This window comes from Diceros bicornis, chromosome 34 (genome assembly GCF_020826845.1).
Source record: "Diceros bicornis minor isolate mBicDic1 chromosome 34, mDicBic1.mat.cur, whole genome shotgun sequence".
Taxonomy (NCBI): domain Eukaryota; kingdom Metazoa; phylum Chordata; class Mammalia; order Perissodactyla; family Rhinocerotidae; genus Diceros; species Diceros bicornis.
The window spans coordinates 30,582,249-30,601,313 of NC_080773.1; the positions used below are offsets into that span (position 1 = coordinate 30,582,249).

The window sequence follows — 19,065 nt, forward strand, 5'->3', positions numbered from 1 at the left end:
CAATGCTTTCCCCCTATGGTTTCTTATAGGAGTTTTAGTGTTTCAGATCTTAAGATTAAGCATTTAATCCATTTGGAGTTGACTTTTCTATGTATTGTGAGATACGGGTTGAATTTTATTCTTCTGCATATGGATATTCAGTTTTCAGGACACCACGTATCAAAGAGGATATCCTTTTGCAGTTATGTATTTTTAGCAACTTTTGTCAAACATCAGTTGGCCATAAATGTATGAGTTTATTTCTGGGCTCTCTAGTCTGTACCATTGGTCTATATATATATATTTTTTTAAGAAAGCACACCACCACACTGTTTTTATTATTCTAGTTTTGAAATATATTTTGAAATGAGAAGAAACTTGGGTCCTTGGTGACAGAGCCACTGAGTCACATTAAGAGTCCTGGGCTGTGTCCCACTCACCATAACTGTAAGAAAAAAAAAAAAACACAACAGGTTTTTTGTAAGTATGGTTCTCTTATTTCTTAGTTAAATACAAGCTAACATTTACAGTCTGGGATTCATTAGAACTTGCGTATAATTTCAGTTATCCCTGTGTTGATGTGTGAGCCTAACCTGCTCCCTGACTCCACTGTACTGTGTCCACAACCGACAAATCCTTTTTCACTCCTCACAGGCTACATATAAAGACTGCATGGGCCTAGAAAGAAAATGTGGATTTCTGTTCTGAGTCCTGGATGGGCTAGGCTTGAGGCGGAAATACACCCTGCTCCTGACTGACCCAGGGTGCCTCCACATTTCCCACCCCATTTAACTGAGCCAAAGACACATAACCTGTTTTGTTAGTGGGGTAAGATCAGAAATTGAGGGAAGTCATGTGCATGTTGGCTGTCTCAGAGGGTTTTTTTTTTTTTTTTGCTTTCAGCTTCTGGGTGATTGAGATTGTTTTTGCCCACACCCCATGGCTCATGGCTCATCCTTCCTGTCTAAACAGCTTTCCCACATTTCTTCATCTCCTACATCTATTGTCTCACTAGTATTTTTTTAAACCTATGTTCTCAAGTTGCCTTCATCAAACACATTTTCTCCATCCTCAGTGTCACTGCTCTAGGCTCTAGAAAGTACAAAAATCTCTATGTCCCCAAAGCATCTGGTCCTCAATGCTGCTGAAAAATTCCTGCATATCACAGGGTAGAGATTCCACTGCCATGACTCTCAGAAATGTACTAATATGACCCAAGCCCTCGTATCATTCTTAAGCCTCTTTGCTTATCAGGCAACAGCAATCTCAGTTATTCTGACAATATGACAAGATTAAGTGAATGTAAATTAATGCCTGTGTGTGTGTGTGTGTGTGTGTGTGTGTGTGTGTGTGTGTGTGGAGCCAGTAGATGCAGGGGATGTCAAACATACGGCTCTAAACTCTGAATTGGAAATTGGTAGGGTTTGAATAGTAAACCCAGATGAAATGTAGATTTGTATTTATAAAAAGTCAAAGGATTAATTTAAACTCATATGTCTTATTTATTTACAAAAGCAATAAATTTTGTGGAAAATTCTGTAGAAAAAAAGTGCAACAGCTGCTGGTAAGCATCAGCGTCCGTGAGCTGAATAAGCAGCATTGACTGGGGTAACAGTTACATGGATTTGCAGAATCTGTTCAAACTTCCGGGTCTGGTGCTTTCTCTTGGGAGAGACACTTATGAATTGCTATCTTTCTATGGACATGGATCAACTTAGGCTTTCTATAACCACTAGGGAGAGGGTCAATATCGGTATCTTTTCCTAGAAAACTTCTTTATCACCTAGACTTCCACATTAATTGGCATTGAGTTGTACAAATAAATGGAATAATCTAAAATGTAAGTTTTTGGCATCATGTTCTTCCTTTCACTTGTATGGCTTTGAAAATCCTTGTCAGGTGCTTTTGTTCTCCTTGTCTGCTCGTAAGTAAATGATGCTGACACTCAGTAGTCTGAAGTTTGGGAAAGAACACACGTTGGGTAGAGAAACTTCTCAGGGTTGCAGAGAATTCAGCAAGACACATGAGCTTCATTGCACGTCCCTCCCGTCTGACTCAGTATTTCCTGGGGCCTCCGTGTGCACCCTGTCTGCCTTTATGGATCAAGTAAAAGAAAGATCCTCTCAAAACACTGCAATGGTCTCTTTGGAAATAACTACTAGGTTGTAATTGTTGTTGCTAATTAAACACTAGGAAAAGGCTTTCCACAAATATCCTCGGTTCCCCCAAGGCTGTCCTCTCATTGCAGTTACAGTTGAAAAGATAATTGCAATTCTAAAGGGAGGTGAGGTCACAGAATCGCAAACACATATCTAGTGGTCTGGCTGCCTCCCTCCAGTCCAGATCCTGGCTGTCATGACCATCACACCAGGCCCACTGTCCTGGCAGCAGAAAGGAATCAGGTGACAATTTTCTATTTCAGTCTGAGAGGAAGAGTCTGCAGGAAGGAGCATTATCGGGAGTCTGGGTAGGTGATCACGTCAGAAAAGGGATTTGTTGGAGTTTGTGTCTGGTCTAGTGCCAAAGCCACACAGGAGAGAGGAATAATTATGTGGCATTAATGGAGCTAGTAGGATCGTATAACAATCCCTAATGAGTCCTAAAGTAATTTAGTGTAATCAACAATGATGTTGATTCTTGCTGTTGAATCTCAGTGATATTGAATCCTGACTTTTAATATACTTAAGAGCTGTAGTTCTGAAATCAATCTGCTCTTCAGCCTAATAGGCTGGAATCACAGACTACGTTTTCAGAATTACTGCAGGTGTGCTGATGACACCTGCTTACAATAAAGAATAGGAGGAATCTACGGCAATCATTTAGTGCTGCGCAGAAAAAGTGTGTACAAATGGAAATTGCTGGAATATAAATTTTTTTCTAACTCTGGGTGTATGAAGTGCTTAATGGAGACAGTAATTGTTCCACTGAAAACATCTGTGGTCTGTTAATTTTGATGAGACAATTTTCCCTCTTGAAGAAAGGAAATTAGTACTTAAGGAAAACATAAATATATAATAATGAGTTTCAGATAGCAGCTGCCTTGCTCAAATGTATCTTGTGATATTTTCTCTGATTTAAAAATACTCTACTATCACTTTAAAATCTATTATTCCTATTTAGTAGAATGTAAAAGGTTTCACACATTAGAGATTCCTTTTGTCATAACCGACGGAAAAATACAAGACAAATCTCCCTTCCTTGGTAATAGTTTGACTTTACACGTGTATTAATAAATTGATGAGTATGTGACCTGAAATTATTAAAGTTTATTTCCTACACAACACAATTTTATCACATATTAGTGATTCATATGCAATAATTTATGGCATGCTATAAGATTAACAATTTTGTGATAGGTAGTATTATACTTGGTTCCTGGTGCAGAAGCAAATGAGTCTTGTCTTGCCATGCTAATATTGATCCCAACTTGTATTTATTAAATCCAACTCGGTCATGTGACAGGTGTCTGTTGTATTGCAAGGAAAGCATCTACATTTAGTTAAGAGCTCAATGCATAATTGATATTGGCCTATGAAATAAATCTTTGCACATGAATGGAAACTTGTGACACCTGAATTAAATAATAAACTAAATACCCATAAGGACAACTTCTGAAAACAGCTAAATAAGTATCTAGACTATTGGAAGTACACAGGTAGATAGATTTGTCAGTAGATCACAGTGATTAAATGTGCTTGGTGTTATCATCCCAGGCAAGTTTATGTCCCATCCTGCCTGTAACTAGGGTGTGAATTTAGTTAAACACTTAAACTCCCTGTATCAAAGTTGTTTTGTTCTTTGGAATGAAAATAATAGTAGTTCCTGACCCACAGGTTAGGGAAAAATAAAGAAATGACCCAGTACATGTCTAGCCTTCGTAGGAGGGAGTAATTCATTATACATGCTTTTAAAAAAAAATCATGCATTCAATCTTTGGAAGTTCTTAGTAAAAGAAAAACATTGCATCTTTTTTTTTTTCGCACTGGGAACTAATCGTGAGTGGATAATATTGTATTTCAGTTGATATGATAAGTGTAGCCCATGCCTCATATTCCCATGCAGGAAACTCTGGCTCAGAAGGCAAATGTCCTCCACAGAGACCTGACAGGATGGTCACCAGAGATTTCACAATAGCAATGGTCTTCTTATCAGAGACTATAGTCGGAATCCTGGGGAATGTCTCTCTTCTTTACCATCATCTCTTCCTTCACTTCACTGGATACAGGGTACGGTTCACAGATTTGATTGTGGAACATCTGCTGGTAGCGAACACCTTGGTCCTGCTCTCTTCAGGAATCCCAATTACAGTGGTAGCATTTGGGTGGAAACATTTTCTCAATAATATTGGATGCCAACTTGTTTACTATACTCACAGAGTGGCCAGGGGTGTGTCCATTGGCAACACCTGCCTTTTGAGTGTCTTCCAGGCCATCACTATCAGCCCCAGGAACTCCAGGTGGGCAGACCTCAAAGTGAAAGCTCCAAAGTACATTGGGTCATCTATTTTCCTCTGCTGGATCCTACAACTGCTGACAAATATCCTTTTTACTTTTTATGTGACTGGTAATTGGAGCAACATAAAGATCACAAAGAAAAAAGATTTGGGATTATGTTCTATTGTAATTTATGACAGAATCACAGCATTACTAAATGCAGGATTGTTATTACTCCCCGATGTTGCATGTTTGGGGCTCATGGTCTGGACCAGTGGCTTTATGCTTCTCCTCCTGCACAGGCACAAGCACCAGATCCAACACATTCATAGGACCAATATCTCTCCTAGATCCTCTGCCGAATCCAGAGCCACCCAAAGCATCCTTGTCTTGGTGAGCACTTTTGTGTCTTTGTGCACTCTCTCTTCCATCTTTAACATTTATTTGGCTCTTTCTAGTCATCCCAGCCGGTGGCTGGTGATCTTCATTGGACCAATTACTCTGTGTTTCCCAACTGTAAGCCCCTACATTCTCATGAGCCATGACCGCAGAGTATCCAAATTTTTCCTCTCCTGGATAAGGATTAGATAATTTCTTTATCTTATGAGAAATATGTAAATTACATTTGCATATTGTTTAGTTGTTTATTTATTCATCCCCTTTCTGAGTCCTAAGTACAATTATTAGGCAATCATTTAAAAGAGAGTGGTAAACAAGACAAGTTGGGTTTATGGTCCAAAATAAGCAATAAATCATTATGCAACTATAAGTGAATTATTGTGTAACTGTCATATAAATACCTATGTAAATAAGACTTTATTAAAGCTTCTATGAGAGTTTCAGAATCTAGGCAGTATTAAACAGGAGTTTCTGAAACAATGTGGGGATTACTGACAAGTCTTTGAGTTTGTAACAATCAATCTGAAATAACACATTTATCCAGAAATAAACTAGACTTGCAACTGTAGGAAAACCTGCATGAAATAAAACAGCATGTGAGATGGTCATTCAAGAAAAAAGAAATTTTCCCACAGACTAATGAACAGTGTGGAGTTAAGGTGAAGGATCATTTCAGATTCAGAGAATAGAGTTTTGGACTCCTAGTATGTGTTCTTTACATTTCATCTTTGGAGAGATTGTAGTCATTTGAAATATCCTGTTATGAAGTGACATTAGCACGCTTAAAATATTTTCATTTGGAAACGGACATTTAGAACCAGAATAAGTGAAAGAGAGAACAAAAGTATGTTTTTATTGATTTTTAAAAGACCGGAGTTGGGTATTGATGTTTAAAAACATACACAATGTCTGGGGAAACATTGCATGGAATTTGAGATACATAAAAAGTAGTTTTATCTCTATTTGGGCATTTTGGTAAGAGAGAGTGTTTGGGATGAAAATCTCACATCTCTAATGTGGGGAAATAAGTTCATGGTGGGGATTTCCATTAAACTTGGAAGAGTGGAGGCATACATGTTTTGAGGAGAAAAGTCATAAATTCATTTTTTTATGGGAAGTTTACAAAATGAGCAAAAGTGATATTCCTAAATTTTAGGAAATATTTTCGCGTAGTTCTCCCAGCATTTACATTGTGAAGCTGATGCCAAGTTTTGAGGATTCTACATTTTGAAAAACAATAGAGTTAATATGAACTAAAGGGTATATATTGAACCTGGTGGTGTTAAATAGGGAAACATACGTTTTTAGATCACATTAGCACTTAAACATATCGCATATATTAGGCCACAAATAAGCATAGGAAAAAATATGTACATATACGCACACATACATTATTGTGTGTATATATTTATATGTGTGTGTACATATGTATATAGAATTTATATGTATGTGTGTACATACGTATATAGAAAAACATCTGTATATTGAATGTGTATATAGATGCATGTATATATGCACATATATGCATATATAATCATTCAAATTATTTCCTTTCAATTAATAGTATTGCAGTAATGTTTAAGAAGTTAGAAAATAATATTGATTATAATAATGACAAAGTGTTTTAAGCATAAACTGTACATTAAGATGGGCATCATATGCTAATTATTTCATTGTTAAAAATTACATAGAACGTATTTTCAGTTTTCTAATTTAATTTTTGTAGTTTATCTATTTGTCATGAGGAAAACACCTAATTGCATATCATGAAAAAGAAAACATTTTGACTTTACAAGGAGCAATTAGTCTATTTATGTTAAATATCATGACTGAGTTATTTAGGTTTAGATTTGCCATCATATTGTGTGCTTTTTGTTAAAAATAGTGTATTTTCTTATTTTCCCTTCTTAACTCTTTGATATTAATTTTGAAAAATAATTCTCCTTTTTAAAGATTTTATTTATTTATTTTTCCCCCCAAAGCCCCAGCAGATTGTTGTATGTCATACCTGCACATCGTTCTAGTTTCTGTATGTGGGATGCGGCCTCAGCATGGCCGGAGAGGCAGTGCGTCTGTGCGCGCCCGGGATCCGAACCCGGGTCGCCAGCAGCGGAGCACGCGCACTTAATCGCTAAGCCACGGGGCCAGCCCTAATTCTCCTTTTTATATCTTATCTTTGAGGATTATGTAATAAGTACCTCTTAGTTTTAGTAACTTCCAATTTCAGGTGACTTTTTAAAGGTAATCACAATTTCACGTTATTTAATACTTTCCACTTCCACCTTGAACATACATGGATATTACAACACTAAGCTATTTACCTTCCTAGGCCTATTATTATTATTATTATTTGTATTTATTAAAAAACAACTATGGACGTGTGCATAGGTCATAAGCACACAGCAAATTTCAGAAACTTTGGAATCTGAATACACTTCTGCACGTAGCTCCTAGATAAAGAAACAGAAAACTATTAACACTCAGCCCCCTGGTTCACCCTCCCAATCACTACCCCTAGGGGTAACCACTGTTCTGACACCTAACAACACAGATCAATTGTTTCTGCTTTTTATTTTATATAAATGGATTAACAGTATGTGTTTTTATTTCTTATGTTGTTTGTGAATATATCTATATTGTTGCATGAATATTATTGAATATTGTTGCAAGAATGTTGTGAATCCTGCATTGCCATTTTTGTGTAGCATTCTATTGTGTAAATATTTAACTATTTAATTGTGCCACTGTGTATGGGCGTGTGAGTGGTTTTCGGTTTGTGTCTATTAGGAATGGTGCTGGTATATGAGTTCTAGAAATTGCCTTTTGAGGATACATTTGTGAATTAATGTTCCGTATATAAGTAGCAGTGGGATTGTTGGGTCATAAAGTTGCATCTATTCAACTTTATTAAATACTTCCAGACACTTTTCAAAATGTTTGTTTGACTTTTCATACTTACCAGCGACAAAAGAGATTTATGGTTTATTCACATTCTTGCCAACACTTGATAATTCCTGTCATTTGTATTTTAGCTTTCTGGTTGGTGCGTGATAATTCCAGGTGTTGGTTTTGTTGCATTTCATTGATTACTACAGAAGTTAAGCATCTTTTGAGATATTTAATTATCATTGAGTAACCTCTTTCTTGAAGTGTCTTTTGGTATATTTTTCCCATTTTTGCCACTGTGTTTATCTCTTACTCATTTGTAGGAGTTCTTTATACATGCTTGATATGAGGTTTTCTCTCTCTGTCTCGTCATCTGTGTCTTCCAATGATGATTAGTTTTTAAATTAATATATCTAATTTGTCATTTTCCTCTTTATAGTTAGTCTTTTGTTCTGTGACAGAATTATATTTCTATTATAAAGCATAGATAAGTTCTGTTTTGTTTTCTTCAATAGGTTTATATTATTTAGCTTTAAATTTTAGGTTAAGAAGCTATACCAAACCAATTTGTTGTGTTATAGTGAGCAATTAAATCTTTCCATTACGGCTAAAAAAATTAAACTTATTCTGAAAATGTTGTATTCAGCTATCTTTTCATTTGCTTCTACCTCTGACTGATTCACTGAGGTTATCATCACCTCATCCACGGATCTGACTTTTCCTTCATGTCTCATAGTTGTTCTCTCCAATTCTTCCTGCTTCCTGAAATCTTTACCAATCCCATAGTACTACAAAAGCAATGTAATGTTTGGTGTCATTATTTCAGCTGCAAATAGCCAATAAGCTGCTTGGAATGAAACAGAAGTGGACCTCACTGGTATTTTGTGTGCAGTCACTCTCTTTCTTGATGTGTCCTGATCCCTCCCTCTGCTTCTCCACTGACTTCAGTAACATTAAATAAAAAGCCAAAATATTCTTGGAAATTTAGTGAAAGGGAAGAACTGAAACAATTATAGCATGTGGTATACATGTGCACATGTCACTCTCCTGTTCTATGTGATGCCATGGACAGAGGGAACACAAGGTACAGGGGAGTGTGGAAACACCAAAGTCTACAGGATGAGGCATGGTTGCATTCATGGGCAGAAAGAGAGAAGCCCCTGATCCTAGTCACTCTCTAAATGCTGATAGCTACAAAAAAAGGCAGCAGAAATCTTAGGATGAAGAGGCAAAAGAGAATGAATTATCACTGTTATGCTAAGCAGCTCCTCACAGTATCATCCCATAGCCCCTTGAATTCTCCTACATACTTGCCAGGATATGGTGTAGTATTACTAGGGCACCTGACTCCTTCAGATGTTGAAATCCTTGGTGTTCCCTTGCAAAATAGAACCCATATTGAAGGGATAAATAAGGTTTGGGGTATATATACATGGGGAAAGGAAGGTACCATAACTATGGAGATAGAACCCTTTGGATGAACTTTTACATCCTGCTGTTTTTGCTCCTTCAGAATCTTCAGTAAGAATTTAAGTGTTACATGATGTGTTTCCTCACCTTATAAGTTTTAGAGGGAGTAACCCCCCACTAGGGAGAACTGCAGGTAGTGAGGTGATAGTGAGCCCAACTACCCTGACATCTGCCAGCATGGGTGCACAAGGATTTAGCCTGAGTGCCTCCATCTTTGACGTCCAAAGTGTTCATCATGTAGATGATGTTCTGATTGTTGTCAATGCAGAAGGCCCCGTCTTAGTATTCCTACTTAAGAAGTGTTATCACATGTCTGCCAGTAAAAGTAGCTGATAAATCATGACATAATTAAGAGTTCTGCTTACCAGTTAAAGTTTGTTGAGACTATGTGAGCAAATTTACATGCTCAAAACTTCCAGCAGTAAAGCAAAGTTAATGTTCTCTTTGGTCCCTGCTATGGTGTGAATATCTCTGTCCCTCCAATTTTCATATGTTGAAAGCTAACTCCCATATTGATGACTTAGGAGGTGGGACTTTTGGGAGGTGATTAGGTCATGAGGGCAGAGACCTCATAAACTGAAATAGTGCCCTCATGAACGTATCCCTGGTAAGCTCCTTTGTCCACTCCATCACTTGAATACACAGCCAGAAGCCTCTGCCGGGGAACCAGAAAGTGGGCTTTCACCAGACACAATCTGCTGGTGTCTTATCTTGGACTTCTCAGCCTCAGTCACTATGAGAAAACAAATCTCTCTTGTTTATAAACTACCCAGTCTCTGGTAGTTTGCTTTAGCAGCCCCCCAAAAAACTAAGGCAAAAATTGATACTGGGACATCCGGTGCACTTGTAAAGATCCATCAAAATGTGGAAGTGCTATTAGAACTGCACCACGAATAGTCTCTGAAAGAGTTTGGAAGTTCATGCTGGAAAGTCCTGCATCACTATGAAAGGACTATTAAAGGCGTTGCTGGTGAGAGGTCAGAAGGAAAAGGACAGAGCTGTAGAGAGAACCTCAAACTTCTTAGAGAATACTTAAGTTTTCATGGACAGAATGGGGTAGAGATATGGACTCTAAAGCCCTTTCAGATGCGTTCTGAGACAGAAATGAGAAATATGTTACTGGAAACTTGAGAAAAGGTGATCATTATAACCATGTGGCAGAGAGCTTTGCTGAATTGTGTTTGGGTCATAGTGTTTTGTGCAGGTCACACCTAGTGAGCAGTGATGTTGGATCTTTGGCTGAGGAAACATCTAAGGAAAGTGTTGAAGGAGCAGCCTGATTTCACTGGAATGCTTATAGTAAAACAGAAGAAGAGGGAAACAGTGTGAACATGGAATTAGTAATCAAAAGGGCAGCAAAACTGAAAAATTTGGAAAATCTTATCTAGGAATGTAAAACAAGTATGATTAATATGCTAAAGCCTCTAAGGGATAAAGTAAAGGGAGGGCAAGAACATATGGGCAATGTAAGAAGAGAGATGGAAACATTAGTAAAGAACCAAAAAGAAATGCTAGAGCTAAAAAAAAAAAAGTAACAGAACGAGGAATGTGATTGAATGTGATTGATGGGCTTATTAGTAGACTGGACATGACTATCGAAAAATATCTCTAAGTTGGAAGACATATGAATAGAAACCTCTAAAGCTAAAAAATAAAGAGAGATTGGGCTATAAAAATAACAACAGAACAGAATATCCAAGGGATTGTGGGACAACTAATAAGGGTGTGACATATGTGTAGTGGATACATGAGAAGAAGAATAAAGAGAGAAAGGAATGGAAAATATTGGAAACAATAATGACTGAGAATTTCCCCTAATAAATATCTGACACTAAAAACACAATATCCAAACCCAGACAAGACAAAAACATTACTAATAAAAAAACCTACAGACCAACATCTCACAGGAACATACATGCAAAAATCCTCAACAAAACATTAGCAAATTAAATTCAACAATGTTTTAAAAGAATTGTACACCATGACCAAGCAGTATTTATCCCAGGTATGCAAGGCTGGTTTAACACTCAAAAATCAATTCGTTGTACACGCCACAACAGCCTAAAGAATAAAAATCTTATAATCACGTCAGTAGATGCAAAAGAAGCTTTTGATAAATCCAAAACTCATTCTTGATAAAAATTCTCAGTAAACCAGGACTAGAGAGGAGCTTCCTGAAGATGATGAAGAAACCCCTCCCCCCCAAAATTTACAGCTCACATCGTAGTTAACAGTAAGAAACTTGAAGTTTTCCCACTCAGTTCAGGTCCAAGGCAAGTATGTCCCCTTTCCCTATTCCTTTCCAATATTATACAGGAAGTCCGTGCTATACAAAGACTAGAAAAATAAATAAAATAAATGCAGATTGGGTAGAAAGAAAAAAATAAGAAAACAACCTGATAAAACATGGGCCAACACACAATGGACACCACACCAAAGAAGATAGACACTTCACAACTGAGCATATGGAAAGATGACCCACATCATATGTCATCAGTGGAGTGCAAATTAAAAATACAATGATATACTACTACATGTCTCTTAGAATGGCCAAAATCTGAAACACTGACAATAAAAATGCTGTAGTGGATGTGGAGCAACAGGAATTCCCATTCATTGCTAGTACAAAGGCAAAATAATAAAGCTGCTTTGGAAGACAGATCGGCAGTTTCTACAACATTAACCATACTTTTACCGTACAGTCCAGCAATTGTGCTCCTTGGTATTCATTGAAAGTAGTTGAACACTTATGTCCATACAAAACCTGTGCCTGTACATTTATAGCAACTTTATTCATATTTGCCAAAACTTGAAAGCATCCAGTGTGTTCTTCAGTAGATGAATGGAGCAATACTCCTCGGTTTATTCTGGGAATGGAATACTATTCAGCACTAAAATGGGTAAGCCATCAAGCCATGAAAAGACATGGAGGATCCTTAAATGCATATTACCAAGTGAAAGAAGCCAATCTGAGAAGGCTACATAATGTAGGATTCCAGCTGTATAATATTCTGGTAAAGGCACATGTATAAGACAGTAAAAGGTCTGTGGTTGCCAGGGTTGGTGGAGGAGGGGGGATGAATAGCCTGAGCCTAGGGGATTTTCAGGACAATGAAAATAATCTATATGATACTATAATGATGGATACATGTCATTATCCATTTGTTCAAACCTGTAGAATGTACATACATAAGAGTGAAGTATGAGGTAAACTATGGACTTTGAGTATTTGGGATGTATTAGTGTAGATTCATCACTGGCAGCAAATGGACCACTCTGGTGGGGGATATTGATAATGGGGGGAGGCTGTGCATGTGTGCGAGCAGGGAGTATATGGGAAATCTCTGTATCTTGCTATCATTTTTGCTGAAAACCTAAAACTATTCTAAAATACAGTATGTAAAAAATTACACTATGTGTAGCAAGAAACACGTATTTGAGATGTTTTAAAAGATTCAGTGCTCTGAAAAAATATTTGAAAAATTGTGTGATTTTTTCTTTAAGATTTACCTGAGGCAGTGCACTTTAAAGATTTGAGTAAATATCATACCTAAAGGGCTGGAGAACAAAGTGTGGCACCAAAACTTATAAAACACGGAAATATACACAGACAAGCAACAGAGGAAAAAAATGTGATCTGTTAATTCAGTTATAATCTATATTACCTAACATAGATCATGAATTTCTTTGTGTATTAAATATGCATTTACTGTATCATTTTCAAGGGTTTCTATCAATTCCTACCCCAAACTGTTAATCCATCTTCCATTGCTGCTTTTGGTTAATTTCAAACAAAAACTGGGACAGGGAGTCACATGACAGATTGTCCAGTGAATCCACGTGGCCCCTGGGAACGGAGGGGGCAAAAGGGGCTGAGGACTCAGGGTAGCTTTCAGAAAAATTCTCAGGGCAGACCCCTCACACAGTGTAGATGCCGCCACGTATTCCCACCACCCCTTCTACAGCCCAGGCATTTGCACTAGGTAATGACATGGCCACACCCATTCCAGGAAGGGCTCAGCCCCTAAGAATCAGGCCAAGCAGACTGCGCTTTTGTAGATTCCTGCCCCAACCTCTCAAAGAACTCAGAGGTCTCGGGTGTGCTGTTTGATATCTCCAGCTCAGTGCTACTGAAAAGTCATCCATGGGAGCAACATCAGGACCAACAGGGAACTTGTTCATGATGCCATTTCTTGAGCCCCACTGCAAACCTGCAGACTCATAACTTCTTAGAGTGGGTCCTGATCCCCAAGGGATCTGTATGCACTTAAAAACTCAAGAAACGCTTACCTTACGGGTTCCACTATGGTTTTCCATTAGGATCACATGTGGAGTTTTACGAAATAACATCACCTGTCGCCTCCCCCGCAGTGTTTGGATGGGAGCATCAGTATTGTTTAAATTAAGTGACCAAGGTGATTCTAAGGTGAGGCCAGGGTTAAGCAGGAGGGCATCCAGGTATATGGTGAGGGTTGAGTCCAGGATTATGTTCAAGGGAAGGTAACAGGGTGTGATCTATGTGGATTTAGAAGCGCAGGTCAGTGCAGCCAATATTCCCCATCTGTAGACAAATTTTTGGATGTCAGTTTGAGGAGAAGAGCACGTGAAGACAAGATGCAAAATCTCACAGTTTGGTCTCCGTGTAGGAGCTCATTATCCTTGAATCTCTCCTGCGACAAACGATGGGAAGTGGGGTACTTTTCAGCATTTCCAGGTCCTTCCGCCTGTGAGTGTGGTGGTAGCAGATGAAGGGGCTGTGCTCACCCTTTGAAGGCAGATTCTCAAGATTCAGATATGATTCCTCAACATAATATCACCTGAGAAAACAGCCCGGAGCAGGAGGAGGAAGAGGACAAATTGGCAGGTTCTCAGGTAAATGTCCTGTCCCAGGACAGAGGCTGTGTCCACTTTTCCTCCTGAAATGCCCTGGATTTAGAACCTGCAAACCTTTAGTTCCCTAATTATGCTGTTTCTGCCCAGTACTATTGTTTCCAACTAATTATTCTTTCCTTTTATTCTTATGATAGTCAGTGTCAACTCTTCAGAATACTTCTCCCCTATGTGTGAGAATGGTTTCTCCTTTCTTTGCATCTAAACTCCCTATACAACATGAAGAACTCTCACCATGAATTCATGATGTTCAGCTAATGAAATTATTCGCTTTGTGACAGATCAACAAGGGAACGTGCTGACAACCCAAATCCCTACTGGGATGGGTTCTGATGGTCAGGTATCAGTGAAGGAGGGGAAAATGTAGCTTTTAGGTTTCATAATGATGTAACATCAGCTCTGTAGAACAGTATTAACAAAATGCTCTTTGAAATACGGTGGCATTAGTGGCCCAGAAAAACTCCAAGTTCTTAAAAAGAAAAGTAACTAGAAGAAACTTGCTCAGTATATTGGTAAGAATGACTTACTATTTACATGCACCATTAGAGCTACATAGCATGGGACATGTATGTGTATTGAAATTTGCAGGAAAAGTGATGTTTTTTCATTCTTAGCTTTAGATTATGATTTCCTTATTTATTTTTGCTAATAATATTATAGCAGTAATATGTGTCTTGTGTGCTTCAGTCTCCTGATATCAGTTTGTCCCATTACACCTGATTTTCACTTGGTTCTGGCGCTCTCTGCCGGATTTCTGCCTTATACAGTTAACATTTTTCCCTTTTCCATTAATAAGGATCTTGGAGGGATTTATGAAGAGATGTGCACAAACCATCACATTTAATCTGGAAACTCCTTTTTCTTCTTAGTTTCTCTTGTTTGCAGTTTGCTTTGGAAAAACAATGTTCTCCGCTTTGTTTAGTGAAGACTCTGGCTTTTGCAGGAGAGTTTTCAATCACTTGGGCCTCAGTTCTGTAAGATTCCATTTCCTTTCACACTCATGTCATGGTGTCTTGACATAAGTACAGCCATGTTTGGCCATTCCATTGACCTATAGCAACCAACACACAAAGATATATAAAGCTACTTTCTGTGTGGTGGGAACTGGCCTTTTTCCCACAGAGAGAGTTGCAAGTTGTAACATTTCAAGGCTCATTGGGCATCGTAGCAAGGGACGGACTGGCCATCTGTGCTGGGCTGTGATGATAACCAGAGAGAACAATGCACGTACACAAATACTGGGCTGGGACAATAGCCAGAGGGCTCAGTGCACGTATGCCACTGATAACCATTTGTGCATGGGAACACAAAATGCTTGCTCTGCGAAACTCTGTAACTGCTTACTCTGGAAATTACTGATGTTATAAAAACTGCTGGAAACGGGCCTGGTGCGAGTACCACCTGTGGAAGGGACGCCTTGCCCAGGACGTGTGATCCCTGCCCAGCCGCGTCGATTGACAAGACTCTCCCGGCAGTGGGGCGTGGATGTTGTGAGTAATTGATTTGTTGTGAGTAATTGATTTATTGTGAAGTAATTGATGTGATGTATTCTCTTTTCGGTCAACTTGGTGTTTCTCTTTCTGGTTTATTTGTGTCATTTCTCTTCAGTCCACGTGGTTGTTTTCCCTACCAGTCGAGCTGATGTTTTTCCCTGTTAATATTTGACCTATTCAGATCTGTTTGCAGACAATCGCCTTTACTATCCTCTATATAATAAAATATACCTTAAGTCCATTTGTTTGGAGTGGAAAGTTTATTTTACGTCTCCAGTCGAATCCCCCAAACCTCTCATAACACATAGACATTCTCTTCTTATAAATTCTTTATATTTTCAAAGAAATTTATAAGAATCATATTAATTTGTGTTCAAATGTGTTAAATTTCTAAAATATAGCTCAACACAAATGATACATTTTGAAAGAAATAAGACTCAGAAACAATAGCTCTGACCAATGTCGTCATGTCTCCATCTCCCTAGTGCATTTAAAAAATACACACTTTTAAAGGATTTACACAATTGACAATAATCTTGATTTCATTGAAAATTTTCTTCTCTGTCACTTTTAGTGTGTCCATAGTTCCCGTTTGTATGCATGCCCTTGTGCATAACATGTTAACATTGTTTGGTCCATTCTTTCTTGTTTCCTTCTTGTTTCTATTATTCTTCTCAATTACAGAAGCTGCTATATACACACATTAGGGTTGTCTCTGTGTATTGGTCTGTGTTCTTTTTAGATAAATTCTAGTTCAGATTAACTTTTAGTAAAACCCAGGCTCTGCCGTTTACTGGATGTTTGACAATACATTCTCCAAAAAGAGGAAAAATAATATTATTGTTCTCATATTATTTATGTGGTTCAGGTGATAGTACGTAACATACTATCAGAACGATATCTAGTACATTGTACATTTTCAAAAAGGATTGCTGTTGCCACACTTACTGTGCTGTTAGAACCTGTAATTTCCACAACGCTTTCAGCTCAAAGTCAACATGGATTCTTCCCTTCTTATTCTACCTCTTTGCTATTCCAGTGTGTGGCCCTTGTGCCAGAGGCTTTACCATCAAATGTTAAAAATGAGATTATTAAAAATGTGGAAACCCATGCCAGACCCCAGAACTCCTGAATCAGAATCTGCAAATTAACACATCTCCAGTTCTTTGAGAGACAGTTAAAACATAAGTACATTTCTAACTCGCCATCACTGTGAGAAAAAATCACCACTTATCCTGCCTCATATCAATACAGCCTCAAAGATGAATATGCCTGTGTTGATGCCTTAATTTTATAATTTATCTACCACAGGTCTCTACTGTGGTTTTGTAGATCATATGTCATCCTCTTTCCTCAGGGTTAGAGATCATATTATAGAATATTACTTTGTTAAAAACTATTCATTGCATATTTCAGGTCACTCCCCTAAGTCAGAATCAGATGCCTTTAATCTCTCATTTCATATTGGGTCAAGCTATGAACTCTGCCCAAAGTCACTTGGTAAATGTGTGTGCGTTTTTCATTTCAGGGACTGTTGACCTTCAGGGATGTGGCCATAGAATTCTCTCAGGAGTGAGAATGCCTGGACCACATTCAATGGGAATTGTACAGGGACGTGATGTTAGAGAACTACAGGAAACCGGTCTCCTTGGGTGAGGATAACTTCCTTCCAGAATTCATAATCCAACCCTTGGGGTTTAGTTTCTTTTATTTGTAGAATGCTTTTCGGGAATTTCTTCTTTGCTTGACGAAGTTTCTGATCTCTCCTTCAATGAAAAGTATTGGAGTTTGTTGGTGGAAGAAGAAAATCTTCATGATGTTACATATGACCTTAACTTTACCCTTTTGTGAGGTCATCTGCATTCTTCCCTCTAGATTACAGAGAATTATAGAGATTCAATGGCATAAAATCTTGTTGCCTACATCTTAAACTCAAATTCCACCCTTCATTTTTGATTTAATAGTACTTGGAAGTGTAGTTAAGGATCTACAAATTGAAGACGTTTCCTATGTATTGTAAAGTGGCCGTCAGGAAACAGTGTTTGGGACATAATTTTCTATAAACTTCCATAATGTCTTCTCTTATCTATTAAGCACAATGTTAGGTTGGAAATTGGAGATCCTCAGAAAGACTCATGTTTCTCTTTCTAATAAACAGGTATTGCTGTCTCTAAGCAGGACCAAGTCTCCTTTCTGGAGTAAAGGATAAAACCCTGGGACATGAAGAGACAGGAGGCAGTAGTCATGCACCCAGCTAGGTGAGAATGAATGAAGCTGATGACACAGGTGAGAGCTGCAAATGTCAAGGAGGAAGTCAGACCTCACAATTTGTTTTGGAAATCTCTGCTTCAACAGAAATGATTTTGAGAAGCCTAAGTTTATTTCTCTTGATGTCTCAGAGAGACATCTCATGCTTTACTCTTATCATGCTCTTACATCCTCCAAGGTTCCTCTTCTGCTCCAGTGATCTTCCATCATATACACAGTGAGGGCTGAAGGCCTCCCCACGGCCAGTGAGGGCCTGCATGATCTCGCTGTACTTCATTGCTTTTTGAGGCCTGGGAAAACCTGTGCACATATGACGTTCCTATGGGGATGCCAAAATGTGAGTTTCTTTTCTCCTATCTTTGCATGTCCTTGCCTCCTGGAGACACCTACTAATTCAGGTACATATTTGACTGTGTGAGATAAAATGAGCATGCTCTACCAAAACTTAAGCAAAGCAGCCCTCCACATGAAGGCTTCCCCAGGGACTAGACCCTGTACTCAGTCCTCAGAAATGTCCCTGGGGTCCTCACGGTGTTTCACCCTGGCGTCAGAGTAGAACAACTGGGGACATTTCACTAAGACATAATTGATGCTGGGCCCTAGCAAAGACTAATTGACAGCATCTTTGAGGGTTGGACACAGGAGATGGTAGTTCTAAAAACCATAGAGGGGATCACACTGGGAAGTCCTGGCTGCACATAACATGGGTAAACGTTGATCATCAGTCATTCACGTTTATACAAATCACTTGAGGATCCCATTAAAAACAGATTCTGGGGCTCCACATTCAGTATTATGACTCCTGAGGTGTGAGATGAGACTCATGAATTTGCATAATAAAATATTTTATTGAAGTCATATTGGCTTATAACTGTGTCAATTTCGGGTGTCCACGATTGCATTTTACCTTCTGTATAGACCGCATTGCATTCAGCACCAATACTCTAGTTTTATCCATCGCCATACTCCCTTTGTCCCCTTTGCCTCCCCCAACCCTTTTCCCTTCTGGTAACCACAAATCTGTTCTCTTTATCTATGTTTTTGTTTGTTTAGCTCCCACATATGAGTGAAATCATATGGTATTTATCTTTCTCTGTCTGACTTAGTTCACTTAGCATAATACCCTCAAGGTCCATCCATGTTGCCGCACATGGCAGGATTCTGTCTTTTTTATGGCTGAGTAGTATTCCATTATGTATGTATGCCACCTCTTCTTTATCCATTCATCCCTTAATGGGCATTTGGAT

At 38.4% G+C, this 19,065-nt stretch overlaps 2 protein-coding genes across 2 annotated transcripts in view; both read left to right on the top strand.

Moving 5' to 3' along the window:
* LOC131397312 (zinc finger protein 208-like) overlaps positions 1–19,065 on the top strand; it is a 649,542-nt gene that overhangs the window by 261,926 nt on the left and 368,551 nt on the right.
* LOC131397334 (vomeronasal type-1 receptor 4-like) lies at positions 4,089–5,003 on the top strand. Its single transcript, XM_058530131.1, has one exon. The coding sequence runs from the start codon at positions 4,089–4,091 to the stop codon at positions 5,001–5,003; it is 915 nt and encodes a 304-aa protein (XP_058386114.1).